The sequence below is a fragment of the Herpailurus yagouaroundi genome, unplaced genomic scaffold, assembly GCF_014898765.1.
Source record: "Herpailurus yagouaroundi ecotype Mexico unplaced genomic scaffold, PumYag 141, whole genome shotgun sequence".
Taxonomy (NCBI): Eukaryota; Metazoa; Chordata; class Mammalia; order Carnivora; family Felidae; genus Herpailurus; species Herpailurus yagouaroundi.
In genome coordinates this window covers 48,091,792-48,117,055 of record NW_024412396.1, presented here as the reverse complement: position 1 = coordinate 48,117,055, position 25,264 = coordinate 48,091,792, and the positions used below count along the sequence as shown (strand labels likewise).

Here is a 25,264-nt window from a genome sequence, read left to right as displayed (position 1 = left end):
TTCTTATCTGAATTAAGGGTTTCTCTTTATAAAAGGCTCAAAAATTAAAATCTGCTTTTTAAAGGAGGACAGCAGCAAGAAACATCCTTAGAACCAAAGAACTGTGGAATAAACAAGTAGAAACTGCACACAGTCCCATTCTGAGGCCAAAATTATATTTGGTTGATAGCACAGAATATGTGCTGAGACAATGTGTAATGTTACAGCTGTTACTAGGCTATCTTGTTTCTTGTGGATCAAAAAGGGGCTGGCCAGTGTCAGGTTATTCCAGACCACAAATCAGGGGCCTATCAATCAACCTTAAACTCGTATACTACCAGTAAGGAGAGGACTAGGAATAGTCCTTCCGGTTCCGGGAAGCACTTTGCAGGATCCCAATCATTTGGAATGGTGCCCAGAGGCCTTCTAGTGAAGACTTACAAACCTGGAAGAGGAGATTATCACTGGTAGTGAACTACAGGGGGAAAAAATGGCATAAAGAAATGAGTCAGGCTCTCTCCCTGTCTCATACACACACACACAAGCTGTGTCAAATGTTTGATCTAAAGGCCAAATTTCTTCAGAACTGAATGTGATTGGAAGTTCACATGGTTGCTCTATACTAGCTAAAGCTAATGACCACATAACCAAAAAAAGATACGAATTAATTTTTTTTAGAAAATAACACAATTTATTACTATTTTAAAACAAGTTTCACAAAATAACATTCAGAAACTCAACATTTCTAAATAAGTTAACACAATAAGTTTAGTCATAAAGTCATGCTACAAAATTCCTGCATATAAAAGATTATTATCAAAGTATTAATAGATGTTAAAATGTTCTTTAGAATGGAGTTGGTTCTAGAAGCCAAAGATTCTGGAATGATGCTCGTTATCATGACTGACACCCTGGGAGAAGCAGCTAGCTGTATGTATATTCTCTACCACCAGTCTTTTGATGGGATTGATCCCTCCAGGCAATAGCACCTCAGAGGCAGGTATCCTGCAGATCAAAGAAGCAAAGAACTTCCCACCCTTGTCACATTAGCCACAGCTTAATTTAACCAACATCTAAATTAACTGTTAAAATCTAGACGTGGGAAAGATAACTAACGCACAAAGTTTCTATTCTGAGAAAGAGAATTCTACATGACACATTCCCCAGAGGGATGACTGTCAATGTAGCAGACATGGAAGATGACAAAACGGAGGGAAATAGGGAAATCCAGACTCTGATTATGTCAACAGACAACTATTGCTCAGGTTGGCTTAGAACGAGCAAGGATAAGTCTGATTCTCTAATATCCACATGCAGGCTAGGTATTTACCTATCTGCCCTTTGGGAGTCCTGTCTACCAACATCCAGTTCATAATTTTAAAGTGCAAATCTATGGCAAAATAGTTTACTCTCCCCCATCCCCTTGTTAAATTTGCTAGATCATAATTTGGTTGGCTGGTTCCCCTCTAATCTGCCCAATATGGGAAGTAACTAGAATCCAGTTATGACTTCTCCAAGTGGCAAGTGAAAATGTTTCTTAGGTTAGAAAAAAGTAAGACTCAGTCTCATTTTGACTTTCAGTTTTCTTCCTTTGCAGTCAGTTATAAAAAGGTAGCAACAGAGATTTCGATGTGGGATTTCTAAAAGTTCAGTGATTTTTTTAAGACATACTCTATTTTTTTTATTGCACCTATTTTATGGTTTTATGAAAAAACCAAAACCAAAACCAAAACCTTATGCTAGAGTGAGGATAAAGGAATATGGTCAAGTTAGCTGTGTCAGAAGCACCAACTCTGCTACACTGAAACTTGTTTTATATTTAATTATTCACAGACATATTAAGCAGCCTAAATAAAGAAAACATGTGCCGAAGGGATTAATTTCAGTTAAAAGATAACTTTCAGTTCAGCAGTTAGTTTTCTCCCTTTACCAACAATTACAATGTAAGGTCCTCACAAACTGACAAACTGCAGTTAAAGAGACACTACTCGTGATCAATACTTTGACACTCCCCACCCCCCAACACACCAATTTTTAAAAGTTAATGATTAAGTCCAACCTTCCTAGACCCTACACTTTTTCCATCAGTCCTAAGAAAAACCCAGGTGGAAGATTCTTGGTCACAGAGATAACTACCTTCAACTCCACTTACACATCACCAATTCTGAGAATAAGTCAACAGTTAAGATTCATTTTTTATTCCTCCTTACTCTACTTCAGACCACTGGTAAAAGAAGAATCTATTCAAGTCAAAATTCTTTTTCCACACAAGAACCACATTTAAGTGTCTAATAACCATACCAAGTAATACCAAGTTAATGACCAATTATCATGACATCCTTCTGATCACATCCAAAATTGGTGTCTACACCAGCTAACTTTCACATATGATTACCAAATTTTTCCAAATTTTATACAATATTTTTCTGTATTTAATGACTGCTAGAGTCTGGAAAATCTATGCATTAGTGGACAATGAACAAACATTTAAAGAATGATCCATTTTCTAAAAGTACACTCAAAATGTTCAAAGATAAAGCAAAATCTATCATAAAGTTGAATTCTGTTATAGTAAGAGAGAGGTAGGTTAACAATCACTGTCCTAAGATAAGCAGGAATACTAAGAAATAAAAGTTGAGACCCTGCTGAAAAACGTAAGTTGAACCTTCCAGCCCTGAGTTTCTAATGTTATATGACAATTATTAAAATGAGCATTACAAAAAAGCAAAACACCAATGACCATTTTCCTTCCATCCATAATTATTAAATACATTACCTTCTCTCATACAACAACTCAGGAGGCATATATGGCTAGAGTGAAAATAAATGCACCTGGACAAAAGGAATGTTAGTATAAAGCACTGGTTCTTAACCAGGGACAAATCTGTTCCTACCCCACTGCCAGAGGGGACAGATGGTAATGTCTGAAGACATTTTTGGTTGTCAGAACGAAACTGGGGATTCTACTGGTATCTAGTGAGTAGAAGCCAGAGATAGTGCTAAACATCCTATAACACACAGGATAACATTATCCAACCCAAAATGGTAATAGTGCCAACACTGAGAAACTCTGGTCTAAAGGAACAAACTCCTATGAACACAGAACACAAAAACCTTTCAAGGCCTGAACAGGTAATCTAGCCATAAACTTACAGTTTAGGGAATACAGAAAAGTTGAATTCCTTTGCAGACTAAAATCAAGTTACCTGTGGAAAATTAAAATACTGGATGGATTCCAGAGCTCTACCATCATTACAAGAATAGAAAAAATTTAGATGAGCCACTAAACTGGCATAATGCTTTAAACCAAGAGCACAGAGAGAATCCATCCCAATATCTGAGAACTATCAGTGATTTAAAAATATTAAGAAACAAGGAGAAGCAGAGAAAATGTTTCTATATTATAGAATTCAGAAAACCAAATGCCAACACCATAAGCCATTTTAAGATTCAATATGAAGTTATTCATTCCCTATTATATTCACTTCCAGAGTAACTTTTAGAAAATATATCCATACATAGCAAAATGGCTTCAAGCTTTCCTACTGGATGACATGCAAACTACAAGTGAAGAAGATCATCTTCCCTCCTAGTTTTGAAGATTTAAACATCACCAAGGGGAATACTCATTGCCTACAGTTCACAAAAGAAATACCCAAAGGCTTTGAATGTGTAAGCCAGAGTAAAGATTTCTTCCTATCAGATTATAAGGAAGAACTAAAAGGATGCAAAAAGTGTTGGACTAATTTTTCCTCTTGCTGTTTGTATTCAGAATTGATTGTCAAAGCAGTGGTCCCTTTAGATCAGAGTGACTCAGAGAAATCATGTAATTCCTACTTAAATGATAGCTGAAAATTTCTGAAGCCCAGGGGTATTTATGCAATCACTTAAAACAAACCAAAATGACACTCCCCTCTTTGACTGGTTTTACACAAGTAAATGGGGAAATAAGAATCAGTCTCTGGTTGAGGGACTTTAGGCACAATTTGGCAGAGCGCCTCTAACTTCTTTTCTGAAATCCGTCAGTGATTTAGTCATGGCCTACTATGGACTTCATCATCATATGGTTACTGACTACTATATCTTGTACTTTCCAAAAAGACTTTTTTTTCTTATATGATAAATTCTAAGCTCTGTCTCCAACTATTGCTTTGCAATTTTAAGGTTAAATCACCTACCATCCTTCATAGAGAAGGCAATCCTTAAAAATATTGCCATTTGCCTGCAATCCCATAATGAAATATCTCTTCTCTTTTCCCTCCACAATCACTTACATAATTCATTTTAAGAGCTGTTTAACTCAGAAACATTCTAAAAATATATTTCAAAATTCTAAATTTAACCTATTGAAAGGTATCAGATGCAGTCTTTAGGTTCTATATCCTTATTTATAGCAATCATTTCTCCCAACATGAGGGTCAAAAGAACAAAGTTATTAGGGAAAATTTTGACATATATGAATGGCCAACATTTAGGCTAGTAATTCAAACATAACTATTGTTTACATACATTTCCTTATATAACATATAAGGGACTATAAACCAAAAAGTGTGCCTAAAATCAGGTCCACATGAGTAACATGACCACAGTACCAGTTAAAGGAATGATCATGGCAGTCATTTCAACCACTGACCTGGATCACAGAATGGCTGACTGTGCACAGTGACTCAAGTGGCCAGGCATGTAAACACAACCTAAATTCCAGTTGACATTGCACACATTTTTGGAAAAACAACTAAATATAACATGGGCTATAAGGCCCCCAAGATATTAATTTTTCCTTTTTTCACCACAGCTTTTCCAACTGGACTTTGGGAGTCTTGGTTCTAGGGCTGCTCTGCATTTCTTCTAAGAGGAACTCTTCCTGTCACTGTGCTGCCTTTTGAACCAAAGGCGTCACATATTTGTGCTTCTGAATCATAAGGACATGGACCTTCAGGAAAGATAGTCTACAGACTCAAAGGTTAAGTATATATATTTAAATGCCTGGTCTAAAAAAAAAAAAAAAAAAAAAATAAAAATAGAATAAAGAACCATATTTGTTATTCTTTTTTGTTAAAAATGACTAGTCTATAAAAAGTTTCAGTAGATGGGGCCACGAAGTACACAACTGGGACTAAAGACAAAAATTGAAAATCTGAATTTCTAAAAAAAAGTACTAGAATATATGAAGTTGGTGTTACTGTTACTATTTGGGGGGAGAAACACTAAATAGGTTTAAAAAAAGATAGGAATGAGAGATTTGTTTTATCTTAATAATCTTTTGCCCCACACAGAATCTTTAAAATAGACAATTATACAAAACTTATCTATTGTTCTTATGACATTTAAATAAGTTAACATGAAGCGGAAAACATGGTGTTAGTTATCTTCTTCCTCGTCCTCTTTAATTACTGGGGTACCTAAAATGAAAAAGAAAATTATTTCTGGTCATTCTAAACAGATTTTTTAAATTCTAAATGAAAATATTGTTCTGTTAACCAGAGACGCTATGAATACCAGGAAGTGTGCCATAATAAAAATAATCTCATAAAATCATCTCTTTGATTTCAAATTATCCAAAAAGCTTCTCAGGAAACTTCTCAAATGGATTAATATAAGTATTTGTGAATATTTAGCTCCCCAAATGCAGAGTTGCAAATAAAAGTGCCTACAGGTGGCAGGCAGAAAAATAAAGCTCTATATACACACTAAAAACTGTATATGTTAAACACAGAGAAATATTCTTCATTTTTCACAATAAAATATGCAATCCCAGTGTTGCCAGAAATCTGAATTTTTATTTTACTCTCCCAAATATTAAACAATGGGAATAAACTTGAAAAAATAAAAATAAAAAGAATCAAAACACAGAAAACAAAACACATCTGCAGGCTATCACTGGGCCAAGAGCCACACATTTCTGAGCACTGGCATTTGAAGCCTGCCCACAATTTGACTCCAGTCCCATGTTCAGTCTTAACTCTTCAGCCAGTCACCTTCTGCACCAGCTAAACTGATCAGTTCATGGTCTACCAAACTCATCTTGCACACTCTTATCTCTGGATCCTTGGTCAAGGGTTCCTCCATTTTGGAATGCCCCCTACCAACTCTCCTTCCATCTAAATCCCACCCTTAATTAAAAACCAGCTCCAGGGGCACCTGGGTGGCTCAGTTGCCTAAGTGTCCAACTTCAGCTCAAACGATGATCTCACGGTTTGTGGGTTCGAGCCCCAGGTGGGGCACTGTGCTGACAGTTCAGAGCCTGAAGCCTGTTTTGGATTCTGTGTCTCCCTCTCTCTGCCCCTCCCCTGCTCGCACGCTGTCTCTCTCTGTGTCTCAACAATAAATAAATGTTAAAAAAAATTTTTTTTAAAAAGAGCCAACTCCAGTGCCTCTTCCTCTGTGATCCTTGCGAAATGAACATTTATGTTCTTTACAGTAGTGACTAGAGTTTCACCTCTCTGTACTCTGCACAGCATCTTTTCACAGGGGGAGAGTGCATAACATACAAAGTACACAAATTATGTAAGTGTACAGATTGATAAATATGTACAAAATGAACACATCTGGTAACCAGCACCCAGATTAGGTAGAGAACATTATTAGAAACCCCCCCAAAACTTCCTCAAGCCCCCTTCATTCACTATCCCCCCATAAAAGGTATATTCTATCCTAATGTCTAACATCATAGGGTATTTGCCTGTTTTTGAAATTGATATGAATGGGATGGTGTAACATGCACTCTGTGTCTGGCTTCTTTTGCTCAACATTATGTTTGCGAGACTCATCTATTTGTGTGAAATTTGTAGTTCATTCATTCTCATTGCTGTTTAATATTACATTGTATGAATATATCATAATTTATTCTATTGTTGATGGGCACTTGGGTTGTTTCCAATTTATAGCTATTAAAATAGCGCTGCTATGAACATTCTCATACCTATCTTTGGGTTAACAGATATATCCTTTTATTTGGGGTCTGTAGCTAGGAGAAAAAGTGCTGGGTCATAATGGATATGTATGTAGACCTTTTACAGATAATGCCAGTTTTCCAAAGTGGTCATACCAAGTTACATTACTACCTGGCAGGGTCTGAGAGTTCTAGTTGCTCCACATCCCACCAATATTTGGTATTGTCTTTTTCATGTTAGCTTTTTTTTTTTTTTTTTTTTTTTTAAGTAGGCTTCATGCCCAGCCACAAAGCCTAATGCAGGACCTGCACTCATGACCCTGAGATTAAGACCTGAGCTGAGACCAAGAGTCGGATGCTTCACCAACTGAGCCACCCTGGCATCCCCATTTTAGCTTTTTAAGATTCCCCAGTTTTGCTTATAAGCGACAGAAAAGAAGCAAAAGTAGGCAAGTTAGCAGCTGTAGCCATCTCTGTCCTGGTATCCTAACCAGCAGGATGGTTCTTTTGGGGCTGTTCAGATTGGTCTGAGGTCAATGCTTGGTCCAAAAGGCTATAATGTGGCTTGGTCTATTCAGGGTCTACGTAAGGGGTCCATGTTTAAGGGAAGGGTTTTACTTCCTGTGTGCAATGCTGAAAGAAATAAGACAAATGACTTCAAATGGTTCTACAATCGAACCAAAAGTGAACATAGAAAAGCTGAAGTCCAAGACCCTAATGTTCCTACCCACTTTTTTCTATTTTATTTTTTAATTGTGAAATATTCATTCATACAAATACAGTGTAAATAATTTAAGGAATAACAAAGCCAATGATTCTATACCTACTACCAATTTAGGAAAGAGAGCATTACCAGTATTTTAGAAACCTGTTTGCCTCTTCCCAATTATTCCTATACCTCTCCATAAGAGATAATCTGCTGTCATTTTACCCCTAAATATGCATCCAGGAAAAAAAAAAAAGAACATTCTGCATGATTCCATTAATACAAAACTCTAGAAAATTCAAACTAATCTATAGAGACAGAAAGCAACCACTAAATTACCTTGGGAAGGATGATGGCAAGGAGCAGGAGGGAAGGATTACAAAGAGGCACAAGGATACTTTTTGGGGTGATACATATGTTCATTATCTTTTTCTCCCCAGCTTTACTGAGATATGACTGAGATAGCATTGTGTAAGTTTAAGGTATAAACATGATAATTTGATATACATATATATTATGAAATGATTACCACAATGTTAATTAATACATCGATCACTTCACATATTTACTTGTGTGTGTGTGTGTGTGTGTGTGTGTGTGTGTGTGTGTGTGGTGAGAACTTTTAAGATCTACTCTCTTAGCAACTTTCAAGTTGCTATTAAGACAGTATTGTTAACTACAGTCACCATCATATGTTCACTATCTTAATTGTGGTGATGATTTCAGAGGTGTCTGTGTATATCAAAACATATAAAATAATTATCACTTTAAATATGTGCAATTAATTGTGTCAATTATACTTCAAGCAAGCTATTTTTTGGTGTAGGAAAGTAGATAGTTAAGAGCTTTTTACATCAATAATTCTCAACTGGAGGACAGGTGAGCACATACCTAGGGAGGCAATTGGAATCACCTATGAAACTTGTTCAAACTACAGAGACTGCTTCACTTTCTCCCTAGAGATTCTAATTTCTTTTTTTTTTATGTTTTATTTATTTTTGAAAGCAAGAGAGACAGAGCATGAGTGGGGGAGGGGCAGAGAGAGGGGGAGACACAGAATCCAAAACAGGCTCCAGGCTCTGAGCTGTCAGCACAGAGTCCGACACCCGGCTCGAACTCACAGACCGTGAGATCATGACCTGAGCCAAAGCCAGACGCTTAACCGACTGAACCACCCAGGCTCCCCTCTCCCCAGAGATTCTAAACCATCCCTCCATAAGGGTGCAGTCCCATTTAAGAACAACCACTGCAGTAAGCTGGAATGGATAAAAGAATTGTGTACTGAGGCTTTGAAAGAGTTGGTAAGAGAGAGATGGAGAGACAAAGAATAGGAAGGATAGAATGACAATGCAGCAGGGGTGGTGAAGAGAGAAGAGAAGGTTTGAGGGACAAGGAAGCCTAAACCACAGACAACTAAGCCTTTTGTTTTGGATGTGAATATCAGTATGAGTATGGTGATGAAGAAAGTAGAGCAAATATGTGTGTGGTAAGTGATGATGACAATGATAATGATCATGTAGCTGGATATTACTTATTTGTTTCTTCTAAATATTTTCCTTTCCCTTCTTCAGTCAGGTAGCCTAGTCAGCTCTATGGATCACTGCTTCAGGAGCAATGTGGAAAGCAGAAAAAGACCATCAGACTTACTAGCTTTTGTCTCTGAAAAGCCTAAGAAGATCACTGAGAAGACAATTTGTGAGCAGATGCAGAATGATGTGGAAAAGAAGGAGGGGGATAGGGATTCTCCTCAGATTATTAAGGTTATTTCTCTGGGTTGGCAGAAAAGAGAGAAATCTGTAGGTACTGGAACATTTGGGATCCTAGTCTGGCTTCCTGATAGCACTGCTAGGAGGAGGTAAGATCCCGAGAAGTCTGGGACTATTATCATTTCTAGTTTTTAGATACAAAAGAACACGGTTTGGTGACATTCATTAACTAGCACAATGACAAAAGTCTACTAAGTGGTAGAATTGGAACTTGAACCTAGTCAGGGATATCTAGTGACTTTGACACCTATCTTAAATATTGGTTAACTAAAATTAGGTGTGGGGGGAGGGTATAGAGAGAAAATGACAATTTTGATACAGCTGTGAAAAAGCAACTGCTTACCATTTATGTCTAATTATTCTGCAAAATAATACCCTTGTGACTTGAGAAAAGCCTGGCTTTCTTAAAAGTTTTTGGTCTAGGGATGATCTTACACCAGTCTAAGTATCCCAGGAGTTTTTCATCTCACCCTGGCCCAAACTCAGACTATAAAATTTCCTATGGAATGAAATGAGAGACAACCTATCTTTTTTTTCAGTTGTGCTCCTTTTCATAATTCCATGTCACAAATTCATTTCTTATGCTTAGAAATCATTGCCCCAAGCTGGCTCAGGGTCACTCACCATCCAGCTTTTTCAGTTTGGGAACTCTCTTGGTTGCTTCTTCAATCCAGTTCCCCTCCGCAGAATGTTTCTCTTCCAAGGGATTGCCTACAAACACCAGGTCTTCCAGGCACGGCAGTTCGGCCAGCTTCACAAATTCAGCTATAAGTACAAAGAATACATTCCATATGAAAATGGCAAGTTTTCCTGTTATAATTTTTGGGATTGAGGGGTTGAACTCCAGTACCAGTAGCCCTCAGTTTGTGACTATTCAGAACAATTTATTTAAGATTTTGAAAGAAGTAATAAGGCAAGCTATCCCATATGAAGTCTTTCTCTGAAGACAATATGGAAAGGGAGGGAAAAAGAAGACATACTTCCTCAACCTTTATGCTAGGCTACAGGTGGGATAAGAAAAGGAAATGAGGTTCAGAATCACAAAGAACAAACTCTCCAGTGATAGGGCTTCTCTATGCTGTACAGTAGGGGTTAAGCCAAACTGCTGTTGTCTCTACCCATTCCCTCATCTGTGAATTTTTTTTTTTAATTAATTAGACTTCACACCCAACATGGGGCTTGAACTCATGAGCCTGAGATCAAGGATCACATGCTCTACTGACTGAACCAGCCAGACACACCTAATCTTTGAATTCCTAATGAATTCACACCTCTAGTGAAGAACTCATTACAAAGTTCTATAGTTATTAGCTTATAAACTACTCTTTTCCACTAAGTTGTGAATTCCTTGAAAACAGAGACAGTATCTTATTCAATTATGTATGTTAAGAGCCTGGCATAGTTCATAACACTTAATAGGACTTTAGTAAATGCTGAATGAATAATATATTATAAAAAAGCAAAGTAATATAAATGGCAAATACATCTTCCACGCAAGATTATTAAATTAAACCTGATTCCTTTCAGCCTTTGGACAATAATTTACATTTTTTTCATGATGAATAATAAGACCAGGATCTATTCAGTTATAATCATTCTAAGTAAATATTTAAATGTAAATTTCAAGCATTTAGCATAAATATAGGAACTCCTATAGCTATTTCCCTGTGTGCTTAGAAAGAAATGTCCCCATTTTGCATCTCATTCTGTTCATTTTCTACAATAGGAGGTAGAAAGTTAACAAAGAGCCAGCTTCGGCTTACCCCAGTCTTTCACCAGGTTATTAGACATGTAGAGAATCTTTAATTTCTTCATTACATGGATCCCTTTCAACTTCTCAATAAAATTGTAGGAGATCCACAGTTCTTCTAATGTGTCCCCTACTGCTTCCTGAAAAAGAAAGCAATTTGGTTTATAAGCTTATTTTTAAACTTTTCCTTCTGTCCCCTTTCCTTATAAAAACAATGGCCTTCGAGAGAACCGAAACCCACCTGTTTACGGGCAGGAGAGCTGCAGGTTGTGTGGGAGTTTTTTCTCATAAAGAAAGGCAAATAGAACATTTTCTTCCTCTCTTCAAACTGATCTGAACTAAAATAGCTACTGAAATTACCAAAAGGGGAAACAATAGCACTATTTTATCACTTTTATTGAATGGCATAGATTTCAAATTATGTCTCTATACATTATATGGTTTGATCCTTATAACATTAAAGATAGGTAAAGCAGGTAATTTGATTTCTATTATAGAGAGATTAAAGGCATTTTCTAAGATCACAATGCTATCAAGTAATAGAGCTAAGTCTAAATTTCAGGGGTTTTGTTTCAATATTTATTATGGAAACTTTCACACATAACAAGTTGAAAGAGTATTACAATGACTATCTATATATGTTCTACCTAGATTCTACCATTAACATTTTACTATCCTTTTCCTATCACATATCTGTCCATCTATCCATCTGCTATCTATCAAGTACTCTTATTTTTTTGATGTATAAAACTCAGTTTAAAACTCATAGTCTTGAGGTACCTGGGTGGCTTAGTCAGTTAAGCACCTGACTCTTAATTTCGGCTCAGGTCATGATCTCAGGGTTCATGAAACTGAGCCCCAAAGTCGGGCTGACAGTGACAGCATGGAGACTACTTGGGATTTCTCTCCCAGCTCTATCTGCCCCTCCTCCACTCCCGCTTGCATTAGCAAGCTCTCTCGCTCAGAAATAAACATGAAAAAAAAAAAAAACCACCCATAGTTTTTCCATTACAGTATAAAGATTGTATCATATTGGCTCTTAAATGCTGGATATGATCAATGGTGGTACAAAGATTCTTCCTTCTTTTGTAGACATAAGACATAATGAAATGATTATTTCTTTTTTTAAAAAACAAAAGAATGCTAGGCAGGATCAATTAGATGCTCAATCCCCTCTTAGTCTAAAAAATTTACCTATATCCACATGGTAACATCTAGAATGTGGGGCCTAGGTCTATGTGCTGGTAACTGTCCTTTCAAAGACCATAGAGAGAATAAGTGTACCGGGACAAAGAACCTTAATACATTTTCTATACTGGTGGAACCAGGGGAAGCTGAGAAGGGAGTGGCCTGAATTAGTCTGTGTGTCATTCCAACTCCCACAATTCATTATAGTTTCAACTTTCTGAATAAAAGAAACAATTTCAAAGTAAAAAAAACCAAAAACAAACCTTTTATATCAGTCCATTCTAGCACTCATATATCAGAACTTAGTGACTTTATCAAACCCTCTCATCTACTATTCTGATATCTTCTCCCAAAGGATCTAATTAATATGTCCTATATAGCTTTCAGAAGAGGGGAATCAGGCATCAGATAATTTAAACTTTATTACATACATTTTAACTCACTGCATCCCCATCCATTTCATGTGTCAAATTTAGAAAGTGTGAGGTAGCAGGGAAAATACGGATTAAACATGGATTAGAAGATTTACACTCAATTCTGGGTCTGCCGCTTAGTGTTGTTTTACATGTATATATGGGGCTCTTGGTCAATTTCACATAACCAATTTCACCAATTCTCCAAATAGCCAATTTGCTGAATTTACTCTTTCACTGATTTACTGAAAAACTGTTTAACTACTTACAAATTATAGCAATTTGTTTTAGATAGGATAGGATAAGATAAAACAGGATAGAAATTCCTTTAGATAGGATAACTTTTGAAGATGTCTGTGATGTTTTATTCATTCATCTGAGTACTAACTTAGTTTTAGTTTCATTTTTAGCCATTTGGATGTAGCTGTTTTGCCATTGCCAAATTGCAGTGCATTTGGGGACTTTCTTCACTTGGCAATATGACTTTGTGGAATGAGAGTTTCTTATGTATGCTAACTTACAAATGTACACATTTTGGATGTCCAGAGCGTAGTTCTTTCAATACATTTCAATCTCTTCCACGGTCTTTTGTACTTCCCTAAATGTAAGGATTCCCTAACCACTTTAATTAGATTACTATTTTTATGTGTTCTAATCACTTGAGAAGTGATTAGTGTCTAAAATATGAGGGGCACCTGGGTGGCTCAGTCGGTTAAGTGTCCAATTTCGGCTGAGGGCATAATCTCACAGTTCGTGAGTTCAAGTCCCACTCAGGCTCTGCACTGACAGTGCAGAGCCTGCTTGGGATTCTCTCTCTCTCTCTCTCTCTCTCTCTCTCTCTGCTCTTCTCCCACTTGCATGCTCTCTCTCTCTCTCTCTAAAAATAAATAAATAAACTAAAAAAAAAAATGAAACTGATTCTACCAAGATGGACCAACAAATCCAAAGCTGGGATGAAACAGCTGCAGTAAAATTAACACTAAATAAAACCTTAAAGAAAAAATTTAAAGGTGTTGAAAACATTCCAAGCAACACAATTTTTATATATTTCTAAGAAGGTAATAAAGATAAGATTTTGGTGAAGCAATATGGTGACTATCAATCAGTAAAACCTGGCTAAGTTTGTGTAAATCAGTTCAGTGAAATCTGTCATTCAATAAATAATAAATTGGCCCTTTGGAGAACTGAACATTGAGTAAACAGACATTTAGCAAACTGGTCTGTTTCTGCATATGAACAAATCACTCCTCCTCCTAGTTTTTTACTCTGTAAAAGGAGGAGGTTGGCATATTGAGAAACCATCTCACACTCATTAGGATGGCTACTATTAAGCAAACAAAAAATAACAAGTGTTGGCAAGGATATGAAAAAATTGGAACCCTTGTGCATTAGTGGTGGGGATGGGATGTAAAATGGTATAGCTGCTACAGAAAATTGGTGGTTCCTTCAAAAATTAAAAATATATGGTCTAGCAATCCCACTTCTGAGCATATACCCAAAAGGATTGGAAGCAGAGTTTTGAAGAGAGATTTGAATACCCATGTTCACAGCAGCATTATTTACAATTGCCAAAAGGTGGAAACAACCAAAGTGATCATTGATGGAGGAAGAGATAAACAAGATATGGTATATACATTCAATGGAATATCATTCATCCTGAGAAAAGAAAGACATTCTGATAAATGTTACAACATGAATGAACCTTGAGGACATTATGCTAAGTGAAATAAGTCAGTCATATGAAGACAAATACCATATGATTCCATTTTCATGGGGTACTTATGGTAATCACATTCAGAGAGACAAAAGGTAGAATGGTGGTGCTAGAGCTGAGGGGATGGGACAAAGGAGTTATTGTTCAATGGGTACAGAGGTGCAGTTTTACCAGCTGAAGAGAGTTGTGGAGATGGACAGCAGTGATGGTTGTACAATGATACAATATACTTAATACCATGGAACTGTACTTAAAAATGGTTACCATGGTAAATTTTATGTTATGTGTATTTTACCACAATAAAAAATAAAGGAACAAAAATGAGAAGGCTAGACAAGAAGTTCTCTAAGATCTCTTTCAGCTATTAAAGTTTATGATTCTTTGAGGTCAACAAACCATTATGAATATTGAAAACAAAAAAATAAAAAAGTGTCTGTTCTGTAAATAATATTACATTGGAGGTTATAGGAGTGGGAAAGGTTTAAGGGAGTGCTGTAAAACCTCCATTTTGGACCACATAAAATGATGATTATTGTTATTGTTTGCCTTTTGTATAAAGTAATGAATTCAGATATCATAATGTTGCTGAAAGTCTTTAGGAAGATCTGATTCACAAACAGTTAAGAAATGTTTGTAGGCAGTTGATTATAAGCATACAAAAACAAATAGATTTTATATTACAAACAGGAAGTCATTAGAGAGAAATTATTTCATTCATCATAGCAACAAAAACTATAAATTACTTAGGAATACATTTTTATAAGAAGTGTACAGGCCTTACAGGAATTGAAACTATAAAATTCTACTTAAAGTTTAGACATAAAAAATCTGAATAAATCTGCCTGTAAGGGAAGCCTCATTATTAGAAAGACCTCAATTTTCTCCAATCAATCTACAAATTCAGTGGGATTATAAGACTTCCAGTCTTATATACTTTGCTTTTTTTTTTTCACTTAACAACATACCTTGCAAATTATTCCATCCAGCATGTATAGGTAAGTCCTACCTCATTTTTCCTCTTGATATATTTTATTTATTTATTTATATTTATTTAGTTAGCTATTCTACAATTGATATACCCCAAGATTGTTGACGTTTTTTATACAAGCTTTGTTGCAATGAACATACTTGGTCCAACATCTTTGTTCATGTATGTGAGAATGAAAAAGTCCTAGATATAGAATAGTTGGTACAAAGTAAATACACATTGAAGACTGTGATAGCTATTGACAAACTTCTGGTCTCAGCAACAATATTTAAAAGTGCCTGTTCACTATACTTGGGCACTTTAGATAACTACCTGAGCCCGAGTATCTTTATTCTGAACTGAGGATTTTTTTAAATCTTTAAATGAGGACATTATCTACTTGTGAATTTCAAATGAAACAATGCATGTAAAGAGTCTGTTACATAGCTAATAAATGTTAACAACAGCAATAATAGTAATAATATTCTCAACAATGGATAATTATTAGGAATATTGATAGCGCCTAGAATGCAATAAGAAAAAATAAAGCCAATAGAAAAATGAGTAATAACTATGTTTGGTCAATTACCAAAAGAGGAAACGTATAACAAATATACAGGAGGACATTCAAGGTCACAACCAACTGAAGAAAACAGATTAAAACAACACAATACTCCATTTTTGCCTATCATATTGGCAAATATTAAAAATATGGATTGGGGCACCTGGGTGGCTCAGTTGGTTAAGTGTCTGACTTTGGCTCGGGTCATGATCTCGCAGTTTGTGAGTTCGAGCCCTGCGTCAGGCTCTGTGCTGACAGCTCAAAGCCTGGAGCCTGCTTGGGATTCTGTGCCTCCGTCTCTCTCTCTCTCTCTGTCCCTCCCCCACTCACACCCTGATTCTTTCCCTCTCTCAAAAATAAATACACACTAAAAAAATCAAAACGTATATGGATTAAAGGGGCACCTGAGTGACTTAGTCAGTTGAGCATCCAACTCTTGATTTCAGCTCAGGTCATGATCCTAGGGTTGTGGGATCCAGCCCCAAGGTGGGCTCTGCGCTGAGCATGGAGCCTACTTGGGATTCTCTCTCTCTTTCTCTCTTTGTCTCCCACTCCCGATCTCCCCCACTCTCTCTCTCTCCCCAAAAAAGAAATGTAAAAATATGGATTAAAAATTATGGATAAATGGGTATTGAGGGTGGAGGGAATAATCCTCATCCATATACCATAGATGGAAGTAGAAACTAGAATTAGCATTGTGAGAGCAATTTGAGGCACCCATCGAAAATTTAAATGCATGCAAATATCCTCACCATTTCTATTTTTAGCAATCTAGCCTCTATCAACATTCAAATAACTAATGAAGGTTATATGTGTGAAGATGTTCATTGCAACATGATTTGTAACAGCAAAAAAAGAGAGAGAGGCACACCTTCCACAAGAAAATAATCTAAATGCTCAGCAGTATAGGAATAGTTAAATACATTGTTATATAAAAAAGAATGCATTAAATTTGCATGTTTTGACATGGAAGGATATTTATGATATGCTACTGAATGAAAAAGCAGAAAAAATATGGCCTGTATATTATCAGTACAAACATATATAACATATATATACATACATACACATGCACACAGATATCTATAGGTAAAAAGAGGAAAGACTTTCAGTGTATTGCATATATTTATGAATTGCTTGATTTGTTTTTTATAATTAACATGTATTACACTTAGAATTGATAGTTTTTGTAATTAGTAATATATTGAGTCACTCAGTATATTATTTACAGAGTGCCTATTACATATATCAAGCACTAATGTATATGTTCATGAACAAAACTAAGGTACTCATTAGGATTTGTGTGTGTGTATTTGTGTGTGTGTGTGTGTGTGTGTGTGTGTGTGTGCATGCGTGTGACATGACAGAAAGAGACAAAGACAGAAAACAAATAAATGAGAATTTCAGATAGTAATAAGAAAGTTGAAAAAAATTATAAGTGGCAAGAGTTTTTGCCCAGAGGGCTACTTTAGATATATGGCAGCTGAAACACTGTTGTGGAAGTGACATCTAAGCTGAAGTGTGAAGGTTAAGAAGGAGTCAGTAACGTAGAAGTCCAAGGTAATAGAGTTTTTAAGGCAAAAGAAATGGGAAGTAGAAAGGTCCTTCAGGTGGGAACAGACTTGGCATGCTCAAGGAGGAGAAAGACCAGTGGCTAGAGATTACCAACTAGGAAGAAGAGTAACATGGAATGACATCTGAAAGGAAGGCAGAGGCCAGATCATATACACAAATGGGCTTGCAATGTATCCCGTCAGTTTTCCTAAGTAGTTTAAAATAGACCCTTGTCCTTCAATTTTACATTCCATGTTTCAGGCAGCTGAACACTGCCTCCTATTTGGCTATTACAGCTGCCTCTGTAATGAGGGGGTGGCTATTTCAGCCTGTGTGGTTTGGGAGGTTACTGTTGAGAAGCACTGCAGTTTCAACCCCACTGGTTCTTGGGAAGCACAACCTAGGCTTACTGGGGGTGGGGCTGGGAGTGGGGAGAAGGCCAGAGTCATAAAAACATTGGGAATGTTTATAAAATTATTTAACAATATACACTTTTTAAAAAATTATTATCTGTTTGGGAACAAATACAAGAAAAAGACATTAGCTTTGTCATTCCCAAAACTGCCTAATTTTACAATATTGTTTCATCTCAACTTCTCTGCAAGGAAATTCAAATGGCCAAAAAATTCCCTGTCAAAAACTTAAAAAATTTTTAAATGCCCAAGTTTGATAAGGGGAAATGGGAACCCTCATACATTACTGGTAGGAATATAAACTATTAAAACTTTCCAAAGGGTAACTTGGTAATATGCCACAAAAGCCTTAAAAGAAATTCATACCTTTTGACCCAGCAATTCCATTTCAAGGAATTTATCCAAGGAATTATTCATAGATGTGTGCAATAATATAGCTAAAAGGAGATTCATAATAGCATTGATTATAATAACTCCAAACTGGAAATAAATAATGAGTAATAAGTTATTGATTTAAAAAATTATGGTATATCAGTAAAACAGAATATTATGCTATCATAAAAAAAGGGGTATGGTTGAAAATTATTTTAAAAACTTAAGTTATATCCTCTGATCAAAAACCTCCAGTGGCTTTGTAAGCCATTTGGAAAAAAAAATCTAAAATCTTATCATTACCTGTAAGACCCAATGTAGCCTCGTTCCTGGCTCCCTTTCCAAGCTCACTGAGGGCAATTCCCTACCCTCATTCAACTCTTCTGCTCTAATTCAAGCATATGGAGCAGCTTCAGTTTCAGGACATTTGCACTCGTCCCACTTCAGTCCGGAGTACCTGTCCCTTGGTCAGCCCTATAGCTTTTTTCCTCATTTCCTGTCAATCTATGTTCTCGTATATGCCTTGCTTTTCTTCATTGCATTTATCACCACCTGTATTATACAATGTATTGCATATGCATTATACAAATATTTTCTAGACTGTCTACCTCTACTGTAATGGAAGTTCTAGGAGAGCAAGGACTTCATTACATATTCTTCTGTATCCCTAATGCCTAGAACAGTGCCTGGCTTAAAGTAGGCATTCAGGAAATATATTTGAATGATTTTGTTAAATGAATGAATGACATGAAAAAAATGATTTTTACATATTAAGTAAAAAAAGAGAGCAAAACAATATGTATAGTATGATTTCATTTTCTACATACCCATCAAAGAATAGAAAAAAGACAAGAAAGATATCAATCAAAATGTTAACAATATTTACACTGTCAGTGGCTTATAGGTACTTTTTATAGTTGCTTTTTGATTTTGCAAAGTTTCTGCAATGAACAAATATTACTTGTATATTAAGGGGAAAAGTGCATGCTTTTTTTAAAGAAATAAATAACAACCTACCAGTCCATTTAAGTTCTTTATGTTGTTTCTTCCTAAAGACAATATTCTCAAGTTTTCTGTAGTAGAAAAAAAAACAATTTTTGTTTATGAGAATCATATTACAACTGTTGTAAATCTAGTAAAATAAAGTGTTAATAACTTTTATATAATAAATATACTGATCTAATGAGTTAGAAAGGCTGTATTAATAAAGTGGTGATCAAGTAGGAAATAACATTGACCTATAATCTAAGGTAAACACTATAATTTCACATCATGACAATATTAAATTTACAAATGGTTAGCTATTTGGAACACATGGTTTTAAATTGCTGGCAAGTGGGGCGCCTGGGTGGTGCAGTCGGTTGAGCATCTGACTTCGGCTCAGGTCATGATCTCTCGATTGGTGAATTCGAACCCTGCATCGGGCTCTGTGCTGACAGCTCAGAGCCTGGAGCCTGCTTCAGATTCTGTGTCTCCCTCTCTCTCTGCCCCTCCCCTGCTCACACTCTGTCTCTTTCTCTCAAAAATAAATAAACATTAAAAAAATTAACATAAACAAACAAACAAATAAATAAATAAATAGCTGGCTAGTATAAATATTATAGGGATAAAATAAGACTAAAGAATATTTTAACTTCATCTTTTTTTACGTTTATTTATTTATTTTTGAGAGAGAGAGAGAGCACAAGTGGGGGAAGAACAGAGAGAGAGGGAGAGAGAATCCCAAGCAGGTTCCACACTGTCAGCTTAGAGCCTGATGCAGAGCTCGAACTCATGAACTGTGAAATCATGACCTGAGCCAAAATCAAGAGTCTGACTCAACCGACTGAATCACCTAGGTGCCCCAAGAAGCTCTGAACTTAAAATTTTTGAAGCATATATATATTTCAAATCTACTATAGTATGAAGACTCACGCTAGAAAATCGGAACATATTTATGCATAGCACACCTCACTCCAAAAAGGATTAAAAGTGAAATCAGGGGTGCCTGGGTGGCTCAGTTGGTTAAGCAACTGTTCATGAGTTCAAGCCCTGCATTGGGCTTTAGGCTGCCAGTACACAGCCTGCTTCAGATTCTCTGTCCTCCTCTCTCCCTGCCCCTCCCCTGCTCACATGTGTTCTCTCTCTCTCAAAAAATAAATTTTTTTTTAAAGTGAAATAAAATGAATTAGTATTTTAAAAATATTTTGCTTGCAATCTTTTAAAAAATTAGGTTGTGATTTGGTTTAAAAATGCTTATTTGTATTTTTTAAAAGGTTGGTTCTATTTATGTATCTATAAGCTATTTCTGGAAGAAAAAAAGAAAGTAGAAACAGTGGTTGCTTTAGGGAACTGAGAGTCTATGGTCAGAGGAAAATTTATTTTCCACTGTACCCTTTTTTGAACTGTTTGCATAAAACCATGTGCATGTATTATTTTTGAAAATAAAAAAAAAAGATTCTAGCAAAGCACAGGAAACCTCATTTCTGTTCTAAAAAAACTGCTGATTACTTATTTATAAGTTATACATTTAGTTTTCACAACTTAACCTTCTATAACTATGTTATCCAATATGGTAGTTACTACCCATGTGTGGCTATTTAATTTAAATTAATTAAAATTAAATACAATTTAAAGTTCAGTTTCTCAATCAAACTAGCCACATTTCAGGAGCTTAATAGCTATATGTGGCTGGTGGCAACTCTATTGGGACAGTGCAGACAGCTCTATTGGACTGTACTGTTCTATGACATCCATAATTCAATGGTTAAGAACAAAAATTCAATTAACTGAGTTCCAATCCCAACTCTCTAAGGAAGCAAACAAACTTCTTTGAATCACAGTTTCATTATACATAAAATGAGGAAATATAATATCTGACTTGTAAGAATATCAAGATTAAATGAGATTTATTGTCTAAAATATTCAACATAATGCTTAATCCATGTACGTACACAATAAATGTGTGTGTGTGTGTGTGTGTGAGAGAGAGAGAGAGAGAGAGAGATCAGACATATATGGCTATATAAACTTTGTTTTAATTTATTTAATTTAATTATTTTATTTTTTTTAAACAATGGAATTTTTGTAATGTTTACTTATTTTTAGAGAGAGAGAGTGCGCGCACATGGGCAAGCAGGGGTGGGGCAGGGATAGAGGAGAGGGGCAGAGATAGAGGGAGAGAGAGAATCCCAAGCAGGCTCTGGGCTGTCAGCACAGAGCCCCCAACACAGGGCTCAAACCCACAAACCGCAAGACCATGACCTGAACTGAAATCAAGAGTTGGACGCTCAACTGACTGAGCTACCCAGGCACCCCTAATGAATGATTTCAAATTCTGTTATGAGAAACACTTAACTTTCAGGACAAAGTATTTTACGAGTGATCTAATTCATACAAAATGTTTTAACTGTTGAAACAAGTCCCCTGGTTATAGACTGAATTGTGTCCCCCGACTCCAAAATTCATATGTTGTAGTCCTAACACTCAGTTCCTTAGAATGTGACTGTATTTAGGGGCACCTGGGTGGCTCAGTCGGTTGAGCGTCCGACTTCGGCTCAGGTCACGATCTCATGGTCTGTGAGTTCGAGCCCCACGTCGGGCTCTGTGCTGACAGCTCAGAGCCTGGAGCCTGCTTCGGATTCTGTGTCTCCCTCTCTCTCTTCCCCTCCCCTGCTCATGCTCTGTCTCTCTCTGTCTCAAAAATAAAAAAAACATTAAAAAAAATTTTTTTTTAAAGAATGTGACTGTATTTAAAGATAGGGAATTTAAAGAGTGAATTAAAGTAAATGTGATCATTTTAGGTAAAATTCAATGACTGGTACCCTGGGGCACCTGAATGGCTCAGCCAGTTAAGCATCCAACTCAATTTCGGCTCAGGTCATGATCTCACGGTTGGTGGGTTTGCTTGGGATTCCCTCTCTCCTTCTCTCTCTACCTCTACCTCATTCTCTCTCTCTCTCTCTCTCTCTCTCAAAATAAATAAATAAATAAACTTAAAAAAAAAAAAGTGCAATATGACTCCTGCCCGTATAAGAATTATAGGAACAGATTAGGACACAGAAGACAGAAACAGAGAAAAGACCTTTAAAGACCAAAGGAGGGACACCTGGATGGCTCAGTTGGTTAAGTGTCTGACTTCAGCTCAGGTCATGATCTCACTGCTTGAGTTTGAGCCCCCCATCGGGCTCTGTGCTGACAGCTCAGAGCCTGGAGCCTGCTTCCAATTCTGTGTCTCCCTCTCTCCCTACCCCTCTCCCACTCACGCTCTGTCTCTTTCTCTCAAAAATAAATAAATGTTAAAAAGAATTATAAAGAGGGGAGCCTGGGTGGCTCATTCAGTTAAGTGTCCGACTTTGGCTCAGGTCATGATCTCACAGTTTGTGAGTTCGAGCCCCACTTTGGGCTCTGTGCTGACAGCTCAGAGCCTGGAGCCTGCTTTGGATTATGTCTCCTTCTCTCTCTGCCCCTCCCCACTTGTGCTTTGTCTCTCAAAAATAAATAAATGTAAAAAAAATTTTTTTTAACTATAAAAAAAAATTAGAAAGAAAAAACAAAAGACCAGAGGAAATGACGGCCATCCACAAGCCAAGGAGAGAGGAACTCAACCCTCCAAAACCTTGATCTTGGACTTCTCACCTCTACAGCTGTAAGAAAATAAATTTCTGTTGCTTAAGTCATCTAGTCTGTGGAATTTGTTACGACAGCCCTAGCAAATTCATACACCCCATATAACAATATATGTGTGAAAATTAAATATTTAAGAAAATCATATAATCAATTATTCTTTAAAGCTTCTTGATATGGAAAGATCGCCATTTTATTTTGTCTATTCCATGCAGATTGAAAAGCTTATTCAAACAGTTATTCATTCAACACATAACTATTGAGCATCTACAATACACCAGGAACAGCTATAATCACTTGCAGTGATTAAAATATACTATATGATAATACAATAGTGAATAATATAGATAAAAATTCCTGCTGTCATTGAGCTAACAATTTGCCAGATAATAAACTAAATAAGATACTGGGGCACCTATGTGGCTCATTCGGTTAAGTGTCCCAAGTCTTGATTTCAGCTCAGGTCATGATCTCACGGTTTGTGAGTTCAAGCTCTGCATTGGGCTCTGCGCTGACAGCGTGGGTCCTGCTTGGGATTCTCTCTCTCTCTCTCTCTCTCTCTCTCTCTCTCTGTCCCTTCCTGACTCTCTATCTTCTCTGAAAATAAATTTAAAAAACTTAAAAAAGAAAGAAAGAAAGATAATAGGTCTTGCATAGGATGTGTGAGAAAGGAGTTAAGAAATTACCAGGGAGTTTGTCCTAAGCAACAGGAAGAATGGAGTTGTTGCTATCTGAGAAAGACACATAGGAAGTTGGTTTAGCTGGGGCTGGGGAAGGATATCAGTACTCAGTTTCGGAAATGTTAAGTGTGTGATGTCTAGTAGACATCCAATGGAAATACCAGGCAACCGACTGTGCAAATCCGGAGTTCAGAGGAGATGCCTGGGTTAGGGATACAAATGTGGGAACCATCAGCATATAGATGATAAAGCCATGACCTAGATGAGATAATCCAGGGAATAGGTGAAGACAGAACAGAGAAGAGATCCAAGAACTGAGGCCTAGAGTACTCTAATACTTAAAAGTGGGAGACACGAGACTGGGAAGGAGCAGCCAGAAAGACAGGAAGATCAGGAGGGCACAGTGTCCTAGAAGCCAAACATTGAAATTACTTCGAAGAGGAACTAAATCATTCATGTCAAAATATGCTGCTAGGTCAACTAAGATGAAGACCGAGAAACAACCTCAGAAACTGAATATAACAAATATAAAATATATGTAGCTCTTCCAAAGATAGTATCTAAGTTAATATATAAAACTCTCTTTTTTTTAAACACCTTTTAAAAAAAAATACAGGGAGGAGAGGGAAGATGGTGGCGTAGGAGGACGCTGGGCTCACCGCGCGTCCTGCTGATCACTTAGATTCCACCTACACCTGCCTAAATAACCCAGAAAACCGCCAGAGGATTAGCAGAACGGAGTCGCTGGAGCCAAGCGCAGACGAGAGGCCTACGGAAGAGGGTAGGAAGGGCGGCGAGGCGGTGCGCGCTCCATGGACTGGTGGGAGGGAGCCGGGGCGGAGGGGTGGCTCGCCGGCCAAGCAGAGCCCCCGAGTCTGGCTGGCAAAAGCGGAGGGGCCTGACGGACTGTGTTGGACTGTGTTCCGACAGCAAGCGCGACTTAGCGTCTGGGAGGTCATAAGTTAACAGCTCTGCTCGGAAAGCAGGAAGGCTGGAGGACAAAGGGAGGGAGAGCTGCTGAGCCCCCGGACGACAGAGCTCAGTTTGGTGGGGAACAAAGGCGCTGGCCAGCGCCATCTCCCCTGCCCATCCCCCAGCCAAAATCCCAAAGGGAACCAGTTCCTGCCAGGGAACTTGCTCGCTCCGCACAAACACCCAACCCTGTGCTTCTGCGGAGCCAAACCTCCGGCAGCGGATCTGACTCCCTCCCACTGCCACAGGGCCCCTCCTGAAGTGGATCACCTAAGGAGAAGCGAGCTAAGCCTGCCCCTCCTGCCCCCGTGCACCTTGCCTACCCACCCCAGTTAATACACCAGATCCCCAGCATCACAAGCCTGGCAGTGTGCAAGTAGCCCAGACGGGCCACGCCACCCCACAGTGAATTCCGCCCCTAGGAGAGGGGAAGAGAAGGCAAACACCAGTCTGACTGTGGCCCCAGCAGTAGGCTGGGGGCAGACATCAGGTCGGACTGCGGCCCCGCCCACCAACTCCAGTTATACACCACAGCACAGGGGAAGTGCCCTGCAGGTCCTCACCACGCCAGGGACTATCCAAAATGACCAAGCGGAAGAATTCCCCTCAGAAGAATCTCCAGGAAATAACAACAGCTAATGAGCTGATCAAAAAGGATTTAAATAATATAACAGAAAGTGAATTTAGAATAATAGTCATAAAATTAATCGCTGGGCTTGAAAACAGTATAG

General features: G+C 37.4%; 1 protein-coding gene across 2 annotated transcripts in view; it reads right to left on the bottom strand.

Moving 5' to 3' along the window:
- Window positions 1–657: 657 nt before the first annotated feature.
- Window positions 658–25,264, bottom strand: part of DNAL1 (dynein axonemal light chain 1) — a 60,848-nt gene continuing 36,241 nt past the window's right edge. Inside the window, exons 5-8 of one of the 2 annotated variants that reach the window (XM_040477637.1) lie at window positions 19,294–19,349; window positions 11,107–11,233; window positions 9,968–10,108; window positions 658–5,381 (exon numbers count right to left, since the gene is read on the bottom strand). In XM_040477637.1, the coding sequence (XP_040333571.1) occupies window positions 5,341–5,381; window positions 9,968–10,108; window positions 11,107–11,233; window positions 19,294–19,349 (365 nt within the window). In that variant the 3' untranslated portion in view covers window positions 658–5,340. The remainder of the gene's footprint in view (window positions 5,382–9,967; window positions 10,109–11,106; window positions 11,234–19,293; window positions 19,350–25,264) is intronic. The other variant, XM_040477636.1, reaches the window with a different exon arrangement.